The following is a 16,136-nucleotide window of genomic DNA, read 5'->3' as shown; positions in this document are numbered from 1 at the left end:
TGACATCAGGTACCTGGACTGGTGTGTTTTCTTTTCCAGGGAACATGGCCAAAGGATGTGCCCAGGGGCCCCTGGCCCTGGGCTGGGACCTGACTGCAAAGAATCCTTATATCGAAGGATGGATCGCAGACCAAAGTTGTCCCCTCATCAAACATGTGCTGACCTGATAGACCCAAGGGAGCCCTACAAACTGACATCAGCAACCTGGACTGGTGAATTTTCTTTTCCATGGAAAATGGCCAAAGGATGTGCCCAGGGGCCCCTGGCCCTGGGCTGGGACCTGACTGCAAAGAATCCTTATATCGAAGGATGGATCGCAGACCAAAGTTGTCCCCTCATCAAACATGTGCTGACCTGATAGACCCAAGGGAGCCCTACAAACTGACATCAGCAACCTGGACTGGTGAGTTTTCTTTTCCAGGGAAAATGGCCAAAGGATGTGCCCAGGGGCCCCTGGCACTGGGCTGGGGCCTGACTGTAAAGAATCCCTCTATCGAAGGATGGATCGCAGACCAAACTTGGCCCCACCTCCAACTTGTGCTGACCTGATAGACCCAAGGGAGCCCTACAAACTGACATCAGGTACCTGGACTGGTGTGTTTTCTTTTCCAGGGAACATGGCCAAAGGATGTGCCCAGGGGCCCCTGGCCCTGGGATGGGACCTGAATGCAAAAAATCCTTACATCGAAGGATGGATCACAGACCGAAGTTGTCCCCTCCTCAAACTCTGCTGCCCTGATAGACCCAAGGGAGCCCTACAAACTGACATCAGGAACCTGGACTGGTGAGTTTTCTTTTTCAGGGAAAATGGCCAAAGGATGTGCCCAGGGGCCCCTGGCACTGGGCTGGGACCTGAATGCACAAAAGACTTATATTGAAGGCTGGACTCCAGACCGAAGTTGTCCCCTCCTCAAAGTTGTGCTGCCCTGATAAAGCCAAGGGAGCCCTACAAACTGACATCAGGAACCTGGACTGGTGAGTTCTCTTTCCCAAGGGAAAATGGCCAAAGGATGTGCCCAGGGGCCCCTGGCCCTGGGCTGGGACCTGACTTCAAAGAATCATTATATCGAAGGATGGATCGCAGACCAAAGTTGTCCCCCCCTCAAACTTGTGCTGCCCTGATAGACCCAAGGGAGCCCTACAAACTGACATCAGCAACCTGGACTGGTGAGTTTTCTTTTCCAGGGAAAATGGCCAAAGGATGTCCCCAGGGGCCCCTGGTCCTGGGCTGGGACCTGAATGCAAAAAATCCTTATATCAAAGGATGGTCCCCAAACTGAAGTTGTCCCCTCCACAAACCTCTGCTGCCCTGATAAAGCCAAGGGAGCCCTACAAACTGACATCAGCAACCTGGACTGGTGAGTTTTCTTTCCCAGGGAAAATGGCCAAAGGATGTGCCCAGGGGCCCCTGGCACTGGGCTGGGACCTGACTGTAAAGAATCCCTATATCGAAGGATGGATCGCAGACCAAAGTTGTCCCCACCTCAAACTTGTGCTGACCTGATAGACCCAAGGGAGCCCTACAAACTGACATCAGGTACCTGGACTGGTGAGTTTTCTTTTCCAGGGAAAATGGCCAAAGGATGTGCCCAGGGGCCCCTGGCACTGGGCTGGAACCTGACTGCACAAAATCCTTATATCGAAGGCTGGACTCCAGACCGAAGTTCTCCCCACCTCAAACTTGTGCTGTCCTGATAGACCCAAGGGAGCCCTACAAACTGACATGAGGAACCTGGAGTGGTGAGTTTTCTTTCCCAGGGAAAATGGCCAAAGGATGTGCCCAGGGGCCCCTGGCCCTGGGCTGGGACCTGAATGCAAAAAATCCCTATATCAAAGGATGGATCGCAGACCAAAGTTGTCCCCTAATCAAACATGTGCTGACCTGATAGACCCAAGGGAGCCCTACAAACTGACATCAGCAACCTGGACTGGTGAGTTTTCTTTCCCAGGGAAAATGGCCAAAGGATGTGCCCAGGGGCCCCTGGCACTGGGCTGGGACCTGACTGTAATGAATCCCTATATCGAAGGATGGATCGCAGACCAAAGTTGTCCCCACCTCAAACCTCTGCTGCCCTGATAGACCCAAGGGAGCCCTACAAACTGACATCAGCAACCTGGACTGGTGAGTTTTCTTTCCCAGGGAAAATGGCCAAAGGATGTGCCCAGGGGCCCCTGGTCCTGGGATGGGACCTGAATGCAAAAAATCCTTATATCAAAGGATGGTCCCCAAACTGAAGTTGTCCCCTCCACAAACCTCTGCTGCCCAGATAAAGCCAAGGGAGCCCTACAAACTGACATCAGCAACCTGGACTGGTGAGTTTTCTTTCCCAGGGAAAATGGCCAAAGGATGTGCCCAGGGGCCCCTGGCACTGGGCTGGGACCTGACTGTAAAGAGTCCCTCTATCGAAGGATGGATCGCAGACCAAAGTTGTCCCCACCTCAAGTTGTGCTGCCCTGATAGACCCAAGGGAGCCCTACAAACTGACATCAGGAACCTGGACTGGTGAGTTTTCTTTTCCAGGGAAAATGGCCAAAGGATGTGCCCAGAGGCCCCTGGCCCTGGGCTGGGGCCTGACTGCAAAGAATCATTATATGAAAGGATGGATCGCAGACCAAAGTTGTCCCCACCTCAAACTTGTGGTGCCCTGATAGACCCAAGGGAGCCCTACAAACTGACATCAGGAACCTGGACTGGTGAGTTTTCTTTTCCAGGGAAAATAGCCAAAGGATGTCCCCAGGGGCCCCTGGTCCTGGGATGGGACCTGAATGCAAAAAATCCTTATATCAAAGGATGGTCCCCAAACTGAAGTTGTCCCCTCCACAAACCTCTGCTGCCCTGATAAAGCCAAGGGAGCCCTACAAACTGACATCAGGAACCTGGACTGGTGAGTTTTCTTTTCCAGGGAAAATGGCCAAAGGATGTGCCCAGGGGCCACTGGCCTTGGACTGGGACCTGACTGCACAAAATCCTTATATCGAAGGATGGACCCCAGACCAAAGTTGTCCCCACCTCAAAACTCTGCTGCCCTGATAGACCCAAGGGAGCCCTACAAACTGACATCAGGAACCTGGACTGGTGAATTTTCTTTTCCATGGAAAATGGCCAAAGGATGTGCCCAGGGTCCCCTAGCACTGGGCTAGGACCTCAAAGCAAAAAATCCTTATATTGAAGGATGGACCCCAGACCGAAGTTGTCCCCTCCCCAAAGTTGTGCCGCCCTGATAGACCCAAGGGAGCCCTACAAACTGACATCAGGAACCTGGACTGCTGAGTTTTCTTTCCCAGGGAAAATGGCCAAAGGATGTGCCCAGGGGCCCCTGGCACTGGGCTGGGACCTGAATGCAAAAAATCCCTATATCAAAGGATGGATCGCAGACCAAAGTTGTCCCCTAATCAAACATGTGCTGACCTGATAGACCCAAGGGAGCCCTACAAACTGACATCAGCAACCTGGACTGGTGAGTTTTCTTTCCCAGGGAAAATGGCCAAAGGATGTGCCCAGGGGCCCCTGGAACTGGGCTGGGACCTGACTGTAAAGAGTCCCTCTATCGAAGGACGGATCGCAGACCAAAGTTGTCCCCACCTCCAACTTGTGCTGCCCTGATAGACCCAAGGGAGCCCTACAAACTGACATCAGGTACCTGGACTGGTGTGTTTTCTTTTCCAGGGAACATGGCCAAAGGATGTGCCCAGGGGCCCCTGGCACTGGGCTGGGACCTGAATGCAAAAATTCCTTATATCGAAGGATGGACCCCCGACCGAAACTGTCCCCTCCTCAAAACTCTGCTGCCCTGATAGACCCAAGGGAGCCCTACAAACTGACATCAGCAACCTGGACTGGTGAGTTTTCTTTTCCAGGGAAAATGGCCAAAGGATGTGCCCAGGGGCCCCTGGCACTGGCCTGGAACCTGAATGCAAAAAAATCCTTATCTCGAAGGATGGATCGCAGACCAAAGTTGTCCCCTCCACAAACCTCTGCTGCCCTGATAAAGCCAAGGGAGCCCTACAAACTGACATCAGGTACCTGGACTGGTGAGTTTTCTTTCCCAGGGAAAATGGCCAAAGGATGTGCCCAGGGGCCCCTGGTCCTGGGATGGGACCTGAATGCAAAAAATCCTTATATCAAAGGATGGTCCACAAACTGAAGTAGTCCCCTCCTCAAAACTCTGCTGCCCTGATAGACACCAGGGAGCCCTACAAACTGACATTAGCAACCTGTACTTGTGAGTTTTCTTTTCCAGGAAAAATGGCCAAAGGATGTGCCCAGGGGCCCCTGGCACTGGGCTGGAACCTGAATGCAAAAACATCCTTATATCGAAGGATGGATCGCAGACCAAAGTTGTCCCCTCCACAAACCTCTCCTGCCCTGATAAAGCCAAGGGAGCCCTACAAACTGACATCAGCAACCTGGACTGGTGAGTTTTCTTTTCCATGGAAAATGGCCAAAGGATGTGCCCAGGGGCCCCTGGCCCTGGGCTGGGACCTGAATGCAAAGAATCCTTATATCGAAGGATGGATCGCAGACCAAAGTTGTCCCCTCATCAAACATGTGCTGACCTGATAGACCCAAGGGAGCCCTACAAACTGACATCAGCAACCTGGACTGGTGAGTTTTCTTTCCCAGGGAAAATGGCCAAAGGATGTGCCCAGGGGCCCCTGGCACTGGGCTGGGACCTGAATGCAAAAAATCCTTACATCGAAGGATGGATCACAGACCGAAGTTGTCCCCACCTCAAACTCGTGCTGCCCTGATAGACCCAAGGGAGCCCTACAAACTGACATCAGGTACCTGGACTGGTGAGTTTTCTTTTTCAGGGAAAATGGCCAAAGGATGTGCCCAGGGGCCCCTGGCACTGGGCTGGGACCTGAATGCACAAAAGACTTATATTGAAGGCTGGACTCCAGACCGAAGTTGTCCCCTCCTCAAAGTTGTGCTGCCCTGATAAAGCCAAGGGAGCCCTACAAACTGACATCAGCAACCTGGACTGGTGAGTTTTCTTTCCCAGGGAAAATGGCAAAAGGATGTGCCCAGGGGCCCCTGGCACTGGGCTGGGGCCTGACTGCAAAGAATCCCTCTATCAAAGGATGGATCGCAGACCGAAGTTGTCCCCTCCTCAAACTTGTGCTGCCCTGATAGACACAAGGGAGCCCTACAAACTGACATCAGGAACCTGGACTGGTGAGTTTTCTTTTCCAGGGAAAATGGCCAAAGGATGTGCCCAGGGGCCCCTGGCACTGGGCTGGGACCTGACTGTAATGAATCCCTATATCGAAGGATGGATCGCAGACCAAAGTTGTCCCCACCTCAAACTTGTGCTGCCCTGATAGACCCAAGGGAGCCCTACAAACTGACATCAGCAACCTGGACTGGTGAGTTTTCTTTTCCAGGGAAAATGGCCAAAGGATGTCCCCAGGGGCCCCTGGTCCTGGGCTGGGACCTGAATGCAAAAAATCCTTATATCAAAGGATGGTCCCCAAACTGAAGTTGTCCCCTCCACAAACCTCTGCTGCCCTGATAAAGCCAAGGGAGCCCTACAAACTGACATCAGCAACCTGGACTGGTGAGTTTTCTTTCCCAGGGAAAATGGCCAAAGGATGTGCCCAGGGGCCCCTGGCACTGGGCTGGGACCTGACTGTAAAGAATCCCTATATCGAAGGATGGATCGCAGACCAAACTTGTCCCCACCTCCAACTTGTGCTGACCTGATAGACCCAAGGGAGCCCTACAAACTGACATCAGGTACCTGGACTGGTGAGTTTTCTTTTCCAGGGAAAATGGCCAAAGGATGTGCCCAGGGGCCCCTGGCACTGGGCTGGGACCTGACTGCACAAAATCCTTATATCGAAGGATGGACCCCAGACCAAAATTGTCCCCTCCTCAAAACTCTGCTGCCCTGATAGACCCAAGGGAGCCCTACAAACTGACATCAGCAACCTGGACTGGTGAATTTTCTTCCCCAGGAGAAATGGCCAAAGGATGTGCCCAGGGGCCCCTGGCCCTGGGCTGGGACCTGAATGCAAAAAATCCTTATATCAAAGGATGGTCCCCAAACTGAAGTTGTCCCCTCCACAAACCTCTGCTGCCCTGATAAAGCCAAGGGAGCCCTACAAACTGACATCAGCAACCTGGACTGGTGAGTTTTCTTTCCCAGGGAAAATGGCCAAAGGATGTGCCCAGGGGCCCCAGGCCTTGGGCTGGGACCTGACTGCACAAAATCCTTATATCGAAGGCTGGACTCCAGACCGAAGTTGTCCCCTCCTCAAACTTGTGGTGCCCTGATAGACCCAAGGGAGCCCTACAAACTGACATCAGCAACTTGGACTGGTGAATTTTCTTTTCCAGGGAAAATGGCCAAAGGATGTGCCCAGGGGCCCCTGGTCCTGGGCTGGGACCTGAATGCAAAAAATCCTTATATCAAAGGATGGTCCCCAAACTGAAGTAGTCCCGTCCAGAAACCTCTGCTGCCCTGATAGACCCAAGGGAGCCCTACAAACTGACATCAGCAACCTGGACTGGTGAGTTTTCTTTTCCAGGGAAAATGGCCAAAGGATGTGCCCAGGGGCTCCTGGCCCTGGGCTGGGACCTGAATGCAAAAAATCCCTATATCAAAGGATGGATCGCAGACCAAATTTGTCCCCACCTCAAACTTGTGCTGACCTGATAGACCCAAGGGAGCCCTACAAACTGACATCAGGAACCTGGACTGGTGAGTTTTCTTTCCACGGGAAAATGGCCTGTGATTGTGCGCAGAGCTCCCTGGGTCTTAGGGTGAGGCTGACTAGAAATAATCCGAATATTAAAGGATATATTCAGACCCCAGCTGCCCGCCCCCCCCCCCCCCAAACTTGTGCTTTTCTGACAGTGCCAAGGGAGCCCTACAAACTGACGCCAGGGACCTGGGCTGGTGAATTTGCTTTCACCAAGTAGATATCCCTCATATTTTCACAGGGCCCTGCGATGCCGCTGGGTTGTCAGGTCCCAAGTTTCCTTTTGCCTCCTCAATATCAAAACAGCACAGGATTTCTCCCAGTCGAAGTCTCCCATCCCCAAGTACTCAGGGTTTTTTATTTCTTTACCGAATACCCGTTGCAAACTGACAGTACAAAGCTTCGGGCTTGATATTTTCTGTGCAGTATTTCACCTCCAGAAATCTGCCACCATAAAACCCTAACCACAACCACCTTGCTTTGCTCAGAAATCACAACCTTCAGACCAGCATCATGGCACCTTACCCACTGGCCCTCCACTGGCACCTTCCCCAAGCACTCCAGTACATTCCAGAAGTACTCTGCATTTTCAGTGGGCATCCTGTCAGACCCTCATCCTTACCCTAAAAACGCACCAAGGAATCCTAAAATAGCCATTAGGAAGGTATAACAATTCTCTAAAAGTCACCAGAGAAAGCCTTCAAAATTCCCCTAAATATTCCTAATAGCCCTGCAAAAAAAAAAAAAAAAAAACACTCAAGGAAGCCTGCTCAGCCTCCAAACCCCTTCCTGTTGCTCTCTAGCCCACAGATGTCATCCCTACCTTTTAGCAGCGGGTCCTGTTGTCCTCTGAGGGTTCCGGCGTTGTCCTGGTGCGAGGGTCGCTGCCCTGTCCCACTGGGAGGCTTCCGGTGTGGTCTCGCTGTCAGGCTTGCTGTGCTGTGCTGCTGTTGTTGGGGCTGAAAAGGGAAAAGGCTGCTTAGGGTGAGGTACGGGTGGCGTGAGGGGTGCCGCACCTGTACCCTAACTTGCCTCCTAAGATGTACCCTGTAGCCCTGATCTCCACTGGACTGTCCAGCCCTCAAGGCCTCACCCTTTACCCCTGACCCCTCCCTCTGCCCCCCAGCCCTCAGGCTCTGGCTGTCACCCTCGAGCCCCCCCCTGCCCCTCAAGCCCCCTCTCAGCTGCCCCTCAGCTCCTGTGTGCCACCCTTAATCCCTCTCCTCTGCCCCTCAGCCCCCAGCTTCTCTGTGTCACCCTCCAGCTGCCCCTGCCCCCCTCAGCATCTCTCTGTGTCACCCACTGTCCCCCACCCGTTCCCCCCTGAGGCACAGCCTCTGTCACCCTCAAGGCCCCACAGTGCCCCTCAAGCTGCCCCTCAGCCGCGATGCCATGAAAAGACCCTAAAAACCCATAAAAATGCCCTAAAAAATCCCTCATCTTCAAAACGCCTTAAAACTTTCACAACAACATAAAAATAGCCTCTGAACGCCCTTAAAATACAATAAAAATACCCTACTTTAAAACACCCCTAAAAGCCCCGAAAGAACCTTTTAAAAAAAAAAAAATCCCTACATATTCCTAAGAGCTCTCCGAATTGCTCCAAAAACCTTAAAACACATCGATAAGACCCTAAAGACCCAGCGCAGCGAGGGAGGCTGGAAGATGCGGAGCCGCGCTCCCGGCCCCGGGCGCAGCGCGGCTCCGGCAGGAAAGCGGCTCCTCCGGCAGGCAGAGGCGGCGCCGCGCCGGCAGACCCCCGCCCGCTGCCCCCGGCCCGGCGGGGCCGGCACCGGGCCCGGGGGGCCCCGGCGGCGCCCGAGCCCCGCGCCCGGAGCGGACGGAGCGGCGGCACCGGCCGGCACCGGCGCGGCGCCCGCGCCGCCTCCCCCGCCCGCCGGCCCGGCCAAAGCTCCGCTCGGCTCCGCACGGCTCGCACCGGCGCGGCTCCGGCGGGCCCGCGGCAGCCCAGCCGCGCCCAGCTCCCCTTCCGCCCCGGCCAGCCCCGGCACTGCCGGCAGGGCTCCGCGCCGCACCCTTCGCTGCCGGGCCGGGGGCAGAAGAAGCGCCCCGAATGCAGCGGCACAGCCCGATCCCCGCCCTGCCAGCGCTGCCACGGCTGCAGCTCCCTTCCTCTGAAGGCCCGACTCTGATGCCACGCTCCGGCGCTCACCTCACCCCAACGAGGGCACAGAAACGTAGCCTTCCCTTCAATCGCGTCCCCTAGAAGAGAAGAAAAGAAGCGGCTTGCCTCAAACGATGGCAAAAGGGGGCTTTTTACCTCAGTCCAAACCCCTTAAAAGGGGGGACAACAGGACTGCCCCCTCCAATTCAACCTCAGGAGGACGAAGTTTCAAAGGGAAAGGAGAAAAGTCCCGGCTGCAAAGGCGCACCGGCTCACCTGCTGCTTCTCGGCACAAAGGTTTGTCCCTCGGCTCCTCCTCAGAGCAAGGCTCCACGTATCCAGGTGGGTTTCCAGGTGATCCCCCAGACCCTGCCCGAAGCGCCCGCTGTCCTTCCAGGAGACAGCCCCGGGAGCCCCCCATAAACTCCTCTCCTCCAGCAGCTCCGTGCAAAAGCATTGCGAGGAAAACCCCCTAAATCAGCCGCCGGAGGAGCCGCGCCCTCCTCATCATCCTCACAGCCCACACCTGGGGCTGCTCTGAGCCCTCCTCATCCTCACAGCTCACACCTGGGGCTGCTCTGAGCCCTCCTCATCCTCACAGCTCACACCTGGGGCTGCTCTGAGCCCTCCTCATCCTCACAGCTCACACCGGGGGCTGCTCTGAGCCCTCCTCATCCTCACAGCTCACACCTGCCGCTGTTGCCACTCTCCAACAGCGTCTCTCCGTCTCCAGCACACAGCCCACTTCGCACAGACACAGATCCAACAGAAATCTGCTACGGGTGTCGGCTTTTCTTAATCCGTCTGGGTACACGACTAAAACACATACGTGCATTGATGGTCATTGAGAGAAAGCTTTCCCCTGGAGAAAACAGTCCTTTTGCCGGCACACTTTGATACACCTTCGCAAAAAGCAGAAGCAGTAGCGAGTCCTAAGACCCCTGCCGAAGAACCCAGCCCTGCTTGGGACACCCAAAGCAGCAGACCTCGAAAAAGGAGGGGAAAAGTCAAGCTTGGAGGGGAAAAAGAGGATAGAAATACAGCAGCCTTTAAAAATGCCTGCACGGAGCAATAGTGGGAACCAGTCACATTTCTTCTTTCCTTGCTTTCTGTGATGACATAAATAGGAAGTAAGAACACGTTAAACAAAAGGCAGAGCTAGGATTTGACAGGTCTTCATTTTGGCAGGCGCCCCGAGCTCCACGGCTGCGGGGGAAAGAAGCGAAGGGGCGACGGCAAGAGAGGAGGGAGAGCGGGACATGCGAAAGGGCGGGGAGGGAGGTCGGGCTGCGGAGGAAAGCGGTCGGGGAAGGGAAAGGCCGGCAGGGCAGCAAGAGGGACGGGGCACAGAGGAGGGAGAGAGGGGGAATGGAACGGAGCAGCGGGGCAGGGACAGGACAGGACAGGAAGGAGCCGGGTTTGGGGGGGACACGGAAACGGGGGAAAGAGAGGTAACTGAACACGGGCAGAAGCATGGAGCGGGAGAGAGAGGAACAGGAGGGGATCCTCCCGGCGCCCCGGCTCCGCCCCGGCTCAGCCCCGCCCGGGCTGCTGCGCTCGGCAGAGCTCGGCTCCGTTCGGCTGGACTCGCCTCCTCGGCCAGCTTCGGCTACTTTCGGCCACGCTCGGCTATTTCCGGCCGCATTCGCCTCCATTCGCCTCTTCGGCAAAGCTCGGCTCGCCGACACAGAAGGAGGAAGGAAAATGGAAAAGGAATGGGGGAGAGAACAAGAGGGAGAAGGGAGACACAGAGGGAAAGTGTCCTTACACCTGGTGGCACCCTGACTCTGTCTGATTTCCTATCGGCCTTCAGGTCTGGAGAGTTCCTTTGGTTTTGAATTGTATGTTCTAATGAACGCCCCAAAAGCCAGAGCTATATTCTGCATGGACAGCTGCTCTTGCACGAATACAGGGAGATTTCCAGCAGCTCTGCTGGGCTGGGATAGGCTCCCATGGTAAGCTGAGAGGATGGAGACTCGGCCCCCAAGCTACAGCCACCGGGACAACTCTCCATCACGGGGCCAGGGAGCTGTGCAGGGCACAGACTCCCCTCATCCCCAGCACTGCTGTCCCCGGAGAGCCCGCTGGCTCTCTGCTCCTGAGAAACACTCTCTTCTCGCAAAAACCCAACTCCCTCACCACCTGCATCTGCTTCTTCTTCAGTATTGCCCGCAACCTTCATTTCTGCTCTCTCAAAGCACTGTTCATCTCCACCTCTTTTTCATCGCAACATCTTTCAATTGACACCTTTGAAGTGAAGAGGCCACTGAATTCTACCATTACAGAGTAAAACCACTCAGTACTGACAGAGCCTGCTATTAGTTTTAGTCCTCAGTTCTGCATTCCAAGGGATACTTTTGAAAACACACTGAAAACTCATAAAATACGTGGCATTCACTGGAGCCAGGGCTCACTTCTGCACTGTGCCTTGGCACAAACACGCTCCATCACCTGTGACATCTCTCCTGCGTTGACCATTGTTCAAAGCTTTCCTGCAGGGGCCTGACAGAGCAACAGGAGCTTGCTGAGCTTCTGTCAGGGCAGGAGCATAACAGGGTGCAGATCCTGTCCTGACCCCACCAAAGAGGGGTTTTTCCTGCATTCCTTCCTGCTGTGACACTCAATGACAAACATCCTCTGGGCCTCTATGTTACCAAATACAAGGACATGCCAACGTTTAGCGAGGACAATTTCAGCTTTCCCAATCTAAACTTTCCATATGATGCAATGACACTGTCACTTATTTACTGAGAACCCCAGCCCACGTAGCCTAGAGAAGTGTCTGTTGGCTCAGAGCAAGCTTTAGGAGCCTGGAAGAAGCTTGTTTTGATTTAGATGCCAGGCCCAAGACTGCATTTGAACTCCTGTCTCCCCACCAGAGGTTTCTAACCCTTCCCCCGTGTCACATGTGCAACACCAAATACAGCAGAAAAGCACTTCTGGGAGAAGCTTAGGAATGGAGGAAAGTATAGTTATTATACGTGTTTCATATATCTGTATGTAAAGATAGATAAATAGATAGCTAAATATGTACAGACATCTGTACACCCACCTACACCGGTATCTATATGAAGTCCTTTTTAGACCCCTCCCCAAATTTGTAAGTGATTGGTGCTTATAGAGGCAAAAAAAATGAACTTTTAAGTTAAGCCAACTGGGGTGGCTATTTGTGTCACAACAGTCTCTGAAAAAATGATGACAGCACTTAAAAGTCACCAACAGTAGTAATAATAACAACAGTAATAAAGTATTTGGCAGCTTATGCTGCTTCTTGTACTTACTGCTCAATGCCTTGCTATTTCAGTAGTTCACTATGAAGCAATAAAGCAAAAGCCTTAAGGCTGGCTTGCTTAGCTTACAAGAAGCTCTGTTCCAATTTGGAGAAAAAATAAAACTTGGAGCATTATCAGTAAAACAGAGATTCTCCCCATACCCATTAAAAATGCAGTATTTGCTCTGCAGACCTGCAAAAACTTACTTTAAAAGGTTAACTGCGACCTTTCATAAACCCAGTCTCATTTTAGCAGAAGAGTTTCCTGCTTCTCTGTGACTGTGAGATGTATCTATTAAGTTCCTTTCAAAGGCCTTGCCTGACCTATTCATTTTGCAATTGAGAGCCAAAATAGCTCAATATCAAATATCTGCAAGCACCTTAGTACTTTTGGAAGAGTGGAACTGCTCGATCAAATCCTCACGCTGACCACACTGTTTCAAAATGCAACAATGAATTACGTCATTATGTCTCCATTTGGAAAGGATTATAATGTAAAATTAAGACAAGAGCCTGCCCTACTCTGAAGGCATGGGGACAATGGGGATTTGAGTCCCCAGTATGTAACTACTGTTGCAAATGGAAGACATCTATCAAGAACAGAGACGTGCGTTACTGCACGAGATACAGTGCCCAAGTCCCAGACTTCATTAACCTTAATTAAATGGTCTTGAAACCAAAATTTTTCCGTAGCAGTTCAACGGCATTAAAAGGGCCCTCCCTCTCTGTAAACGGTTTTGATACATAAACATGCAAGCACTCCCAGAAGGGCCACATCCTTAAGGACTGCTACTATATATTTACTTTATGAAGACTCTGCCCCATCTGCTGGGTCAGCCACGCACACGGCCCCACTGCTACGCTTGAGTGTGGCACTGGAATAAAACTTTTCTTGTGTTTAGGAACAAAACCCTGTCAGTCAAATCCACAATCATTCCAGCAGCAAGTAGGGATGCACCAAACTGCTCGGGTTTCCATCCCTGTTTATTCTGGAAACTGACCACAAACTCCTACGGAGATTTTGAAGGGCACAAGGGCTTCTTGTGAAAGCACAAAGGAAAGAATAAATGACTAAACTGGTATGTTCAGAAGAATAGGTGGGAGGTTTGTACCTAAGCACATAAGGCCACAGCCTCCTTTTTCAACATGTACAATCGTAGAATCAGAGAATGGTTTGGGTTGGAAGGGACCCCAAAGCTTTTCTCATCCCATCCCCTGCAGGGACACCTTCCACTAGAGCAGGTTGTTCCAAACCCCATCCAACCTGGCCTTGGACAATTCCAGGGGTGGGGCTGCCTCAGCTTCTCTGGGCAACCTCTGCTAGGGCCTCGTCACCGTAACAGGGAAGAATTTCTTCTGTATGTAGGATTTCTTTAAGCTTTAAAGTCCTAAAGCAGAGGCCACCTCAGGCAGGCATTTACGGATGTAAAGGGTCCTTCTCAAAGGAAACTGTAAAACATGTTCAATGTTCATTAACCTTTCATATGCTGCTCACCAATTACAGAGTGTTTTGAAGAATTTTTTAATGAACGTAAATTTTAACCAAAAATACTGCAAAGCCATTATTAATACTGTATGTAGGCACAGGGTACCTGACTTGTAAAGCTGCCAGAAACCAAAACTCTTCTGATAAGATTTGCCACATTTTTTTCTTTAAATAAATACATTTTTAAAAATCATCAAATGTCCCTGCTTTATTTCACCACGGCAACAAAACAGACGGCACAGTCTCAAGTCTGTGCTTCTGTTTCCTATTACATTAATTTCTCCTACCCTGTTCCTCCCTCAAAGCAGTGAACGTGCAGGCAAAGTAATCCTGCCATTGCTCCAGCTCTATGGAGGATACAAACCTGCCTGCAGCCTCTGTCCCTCTGCTACTAGGCAGTCACTGCTGCGCCCAGGCTCTTTATTCACGGTTGTAACAGAAACACTTTCATTTTTTTCTCTTAAAAAGACACCTAACATTTCACCAGATGGTATCAGCACTTCCAAGTGCCTGTAAACCAGACTCCCCAAGCCCAGCCCATTAGCAGCTGCTCTGTGAGTGGCAAAGGAATCCAAAAATTAATTGCCTACCTTACACCGCTTCTCACCTGGTCTTGGCTACTTCCTTTCCTCAGGCTCTGGCAAGAAACCCAGACATGAATCAATTCCCCAACCACAATGACAGCCATGAAAAGCTATTTAGGCTGCTGACAGTTCGGCCCGTATCATTGGGCAGTCTGACTGAATTAGGATAGAGAATTTTAGGCTCCCCACACTCTTCTGAGCAGAGGTAGGGTGCGTTATGTTCCTGTCTTGTGGAAACCTGGCACGTGGCAGAATGGGAGTTGGGTTTGTGCATCCTTTGCTGCTTACTCCTCTCCTTACCCCCAAAAACTGGACGTGGAGCTGCAGACATCCTTTTTACCTTTGTACTGGGGAACAAAGAGGTGGCAGATCCCCACCATTAATAGCCTGTGCAGACAGACCAACAATGAAATACAACTGTACTGGGTTTGCAAGGCAAAGCTTTGGTAGCAGGGTGGGGGGCAGAGCGGCGGCTTCTGCAAGAAGCTGCTGGCAGCTTCCTCCATGTCTGGCAGAGCCAGTCCCTGGCAGCTCCAAAGATGGATGTGCTTCAGGACGAGGCTGAGCCCATGAGAAATGGTGGTGGTGCCTCTGTGATCATGTGTTTCAGAAAAAAGAAAAAAATAAGTTTCTGCACAGTTGTAATTGCAGCCAGAGGAGAGTGGAGTGAGAGTACGTGAAAGGAACAACTCTGCAGACACCGAGGTCAGTGAAGAAGGAGGGGGAGAAGGTGTTCCAGGCACAGGAGCTGGGATTGCTCTGCGACCATGGTGAGGCAGCTGTGCCCCTGCAGCCCATGGAGATCCATGGGGATGCAAAGATCCACCTGCAGCCTATGGAGGAGACCCATGCCAGAGCAGGGGGATGCCTGTGAGGAGGCTGTGACCCCGTGGGAGGCCTGTGGAAGGAGGAGCCCCTGCTGGAGCAGCTTGTCCCTGAAAGGCTGTACCCGTGGTAGGGTGGCCCACGCTGCAGCAGCCTGAAGGGACTTTCACCCACTGGAGGGACACAGACTGCAGCAGTGTGATGGGGAGTGTTGCCTGTGGGATGGACTCACACTGCAGCAATTCACAGGGATCTGCTGCCTGCGAGACGGACTCATGCTGCAAAAGTTCATGGAGAACTGTCTCCCATGGGAGAGACCCCAAGGAGCAGCAGGGGAGCGACTGCTTTCCCTGATGAACTGATTGTCACCTCCATTGCCTGTGTCCCTGCACAGATGGGGTAGGAGGTAGAGCTGGGAAGGAGGGTGTGGGAAGATGATGTTTTTAAGGTTTTATGTTGTTTCTCATTATCCTGCTCTGACTATTTAGCCATGAATTCAATTAGTATCTCTAATAAGACTCTCTTTCGCCTGTGACAGTATTTGACGAGCGATCTCTCCTGGTCCTTATCTCAACCCTTTTTTGTATTTTCTCTCCTCTGTCCAGCTGTGGCGGCAAGTGATAAGAGAGGCTTTGGTGGGTGCCTTGCATCCAACCCACTACATGGGAGCCTGCTCCTGGATCATGGAGCAGCTCCTGCCCCACTGCTCTGGGAATTACAGCCTATTGGAAAGCACTTGCTAGCACAGCACTATGTAGAACAAAGATGAAATTTTCCTCTTAAGAGTTTCTGATAGCCACCAGCAGAAGAATGGCATATTCACCACCCCATCCTGCCACCTCGAGATGTTGGCAATTGGTGGGTTACACTGATGGAAAAAATATTTACCCTAAAAATCCTGCAATGCACCAGAGCAGAGAACTAAGCACAGAACTCACTCACAATGGCTGGAGACAAAAGAGCTACAGCTAAAGCTATCACAGCCTCTAGTCATCATGCACACCCTAAAGCATGTCTCATCTATGGCAAGAGACCAGAAACAAGCCTGGCTGCTGGCTGCTCTTGCTCCCCAGCTGATTCTCATTGATGTTTGCCTTACATAATTCCACTTCAGGGCCTTAGCTGGATTTCCATCTG

The 16,136-nt window shown here is 52.3% G+C and overlaps 1 protein-coding gene across 1 annotated transcript in view; it reads right to left on the bottom strand.

Annotated features, from left to right (window-relative positions):
• The window catches only part of LOC146763340 (uncharacterized), a 46,723-nt gene that overhangs the window by 21,015 nt on the left and 9,572 nt on the right, over positions 1-16,136 (bottom strand). Inside the window, exons 2-3 of the mRNA XM_085569098.1 lie at positions 8,882-8,931; positions 7,532-7,667 (exon numbers count right to left, since the gene is read on the bottom strand). Of these exons, the coding sequence (XP_085425224.1) occupies positions 7,532-7,667; positions 8,882-8,931 (186 nt within the window). The remainder of the gene's footprint in view (positions 1-7,531; positions 7,668-8,881; positions 8,932-16,136) is intronic.

Source organism: Lonchura striata, chromosome 1A (assembly GCF_050655825.1).
Source record: "Lonchura striata isolate lonStrDom1 chromosome 1A, ASM5065582v1, whole genome shotgun sequence".
Classification (NCBI taxonomy): domain Eukaryota; kingdom Metazoa; phylum Chordata; class Aves; order Passeriformes; family Estrildidae; genus Lonchura; species Lonchura striata.
Note: the sequence above shows the minus strand (reverse complement) of the source record. Positions and strands in the feature narration are given on the sequence as shown.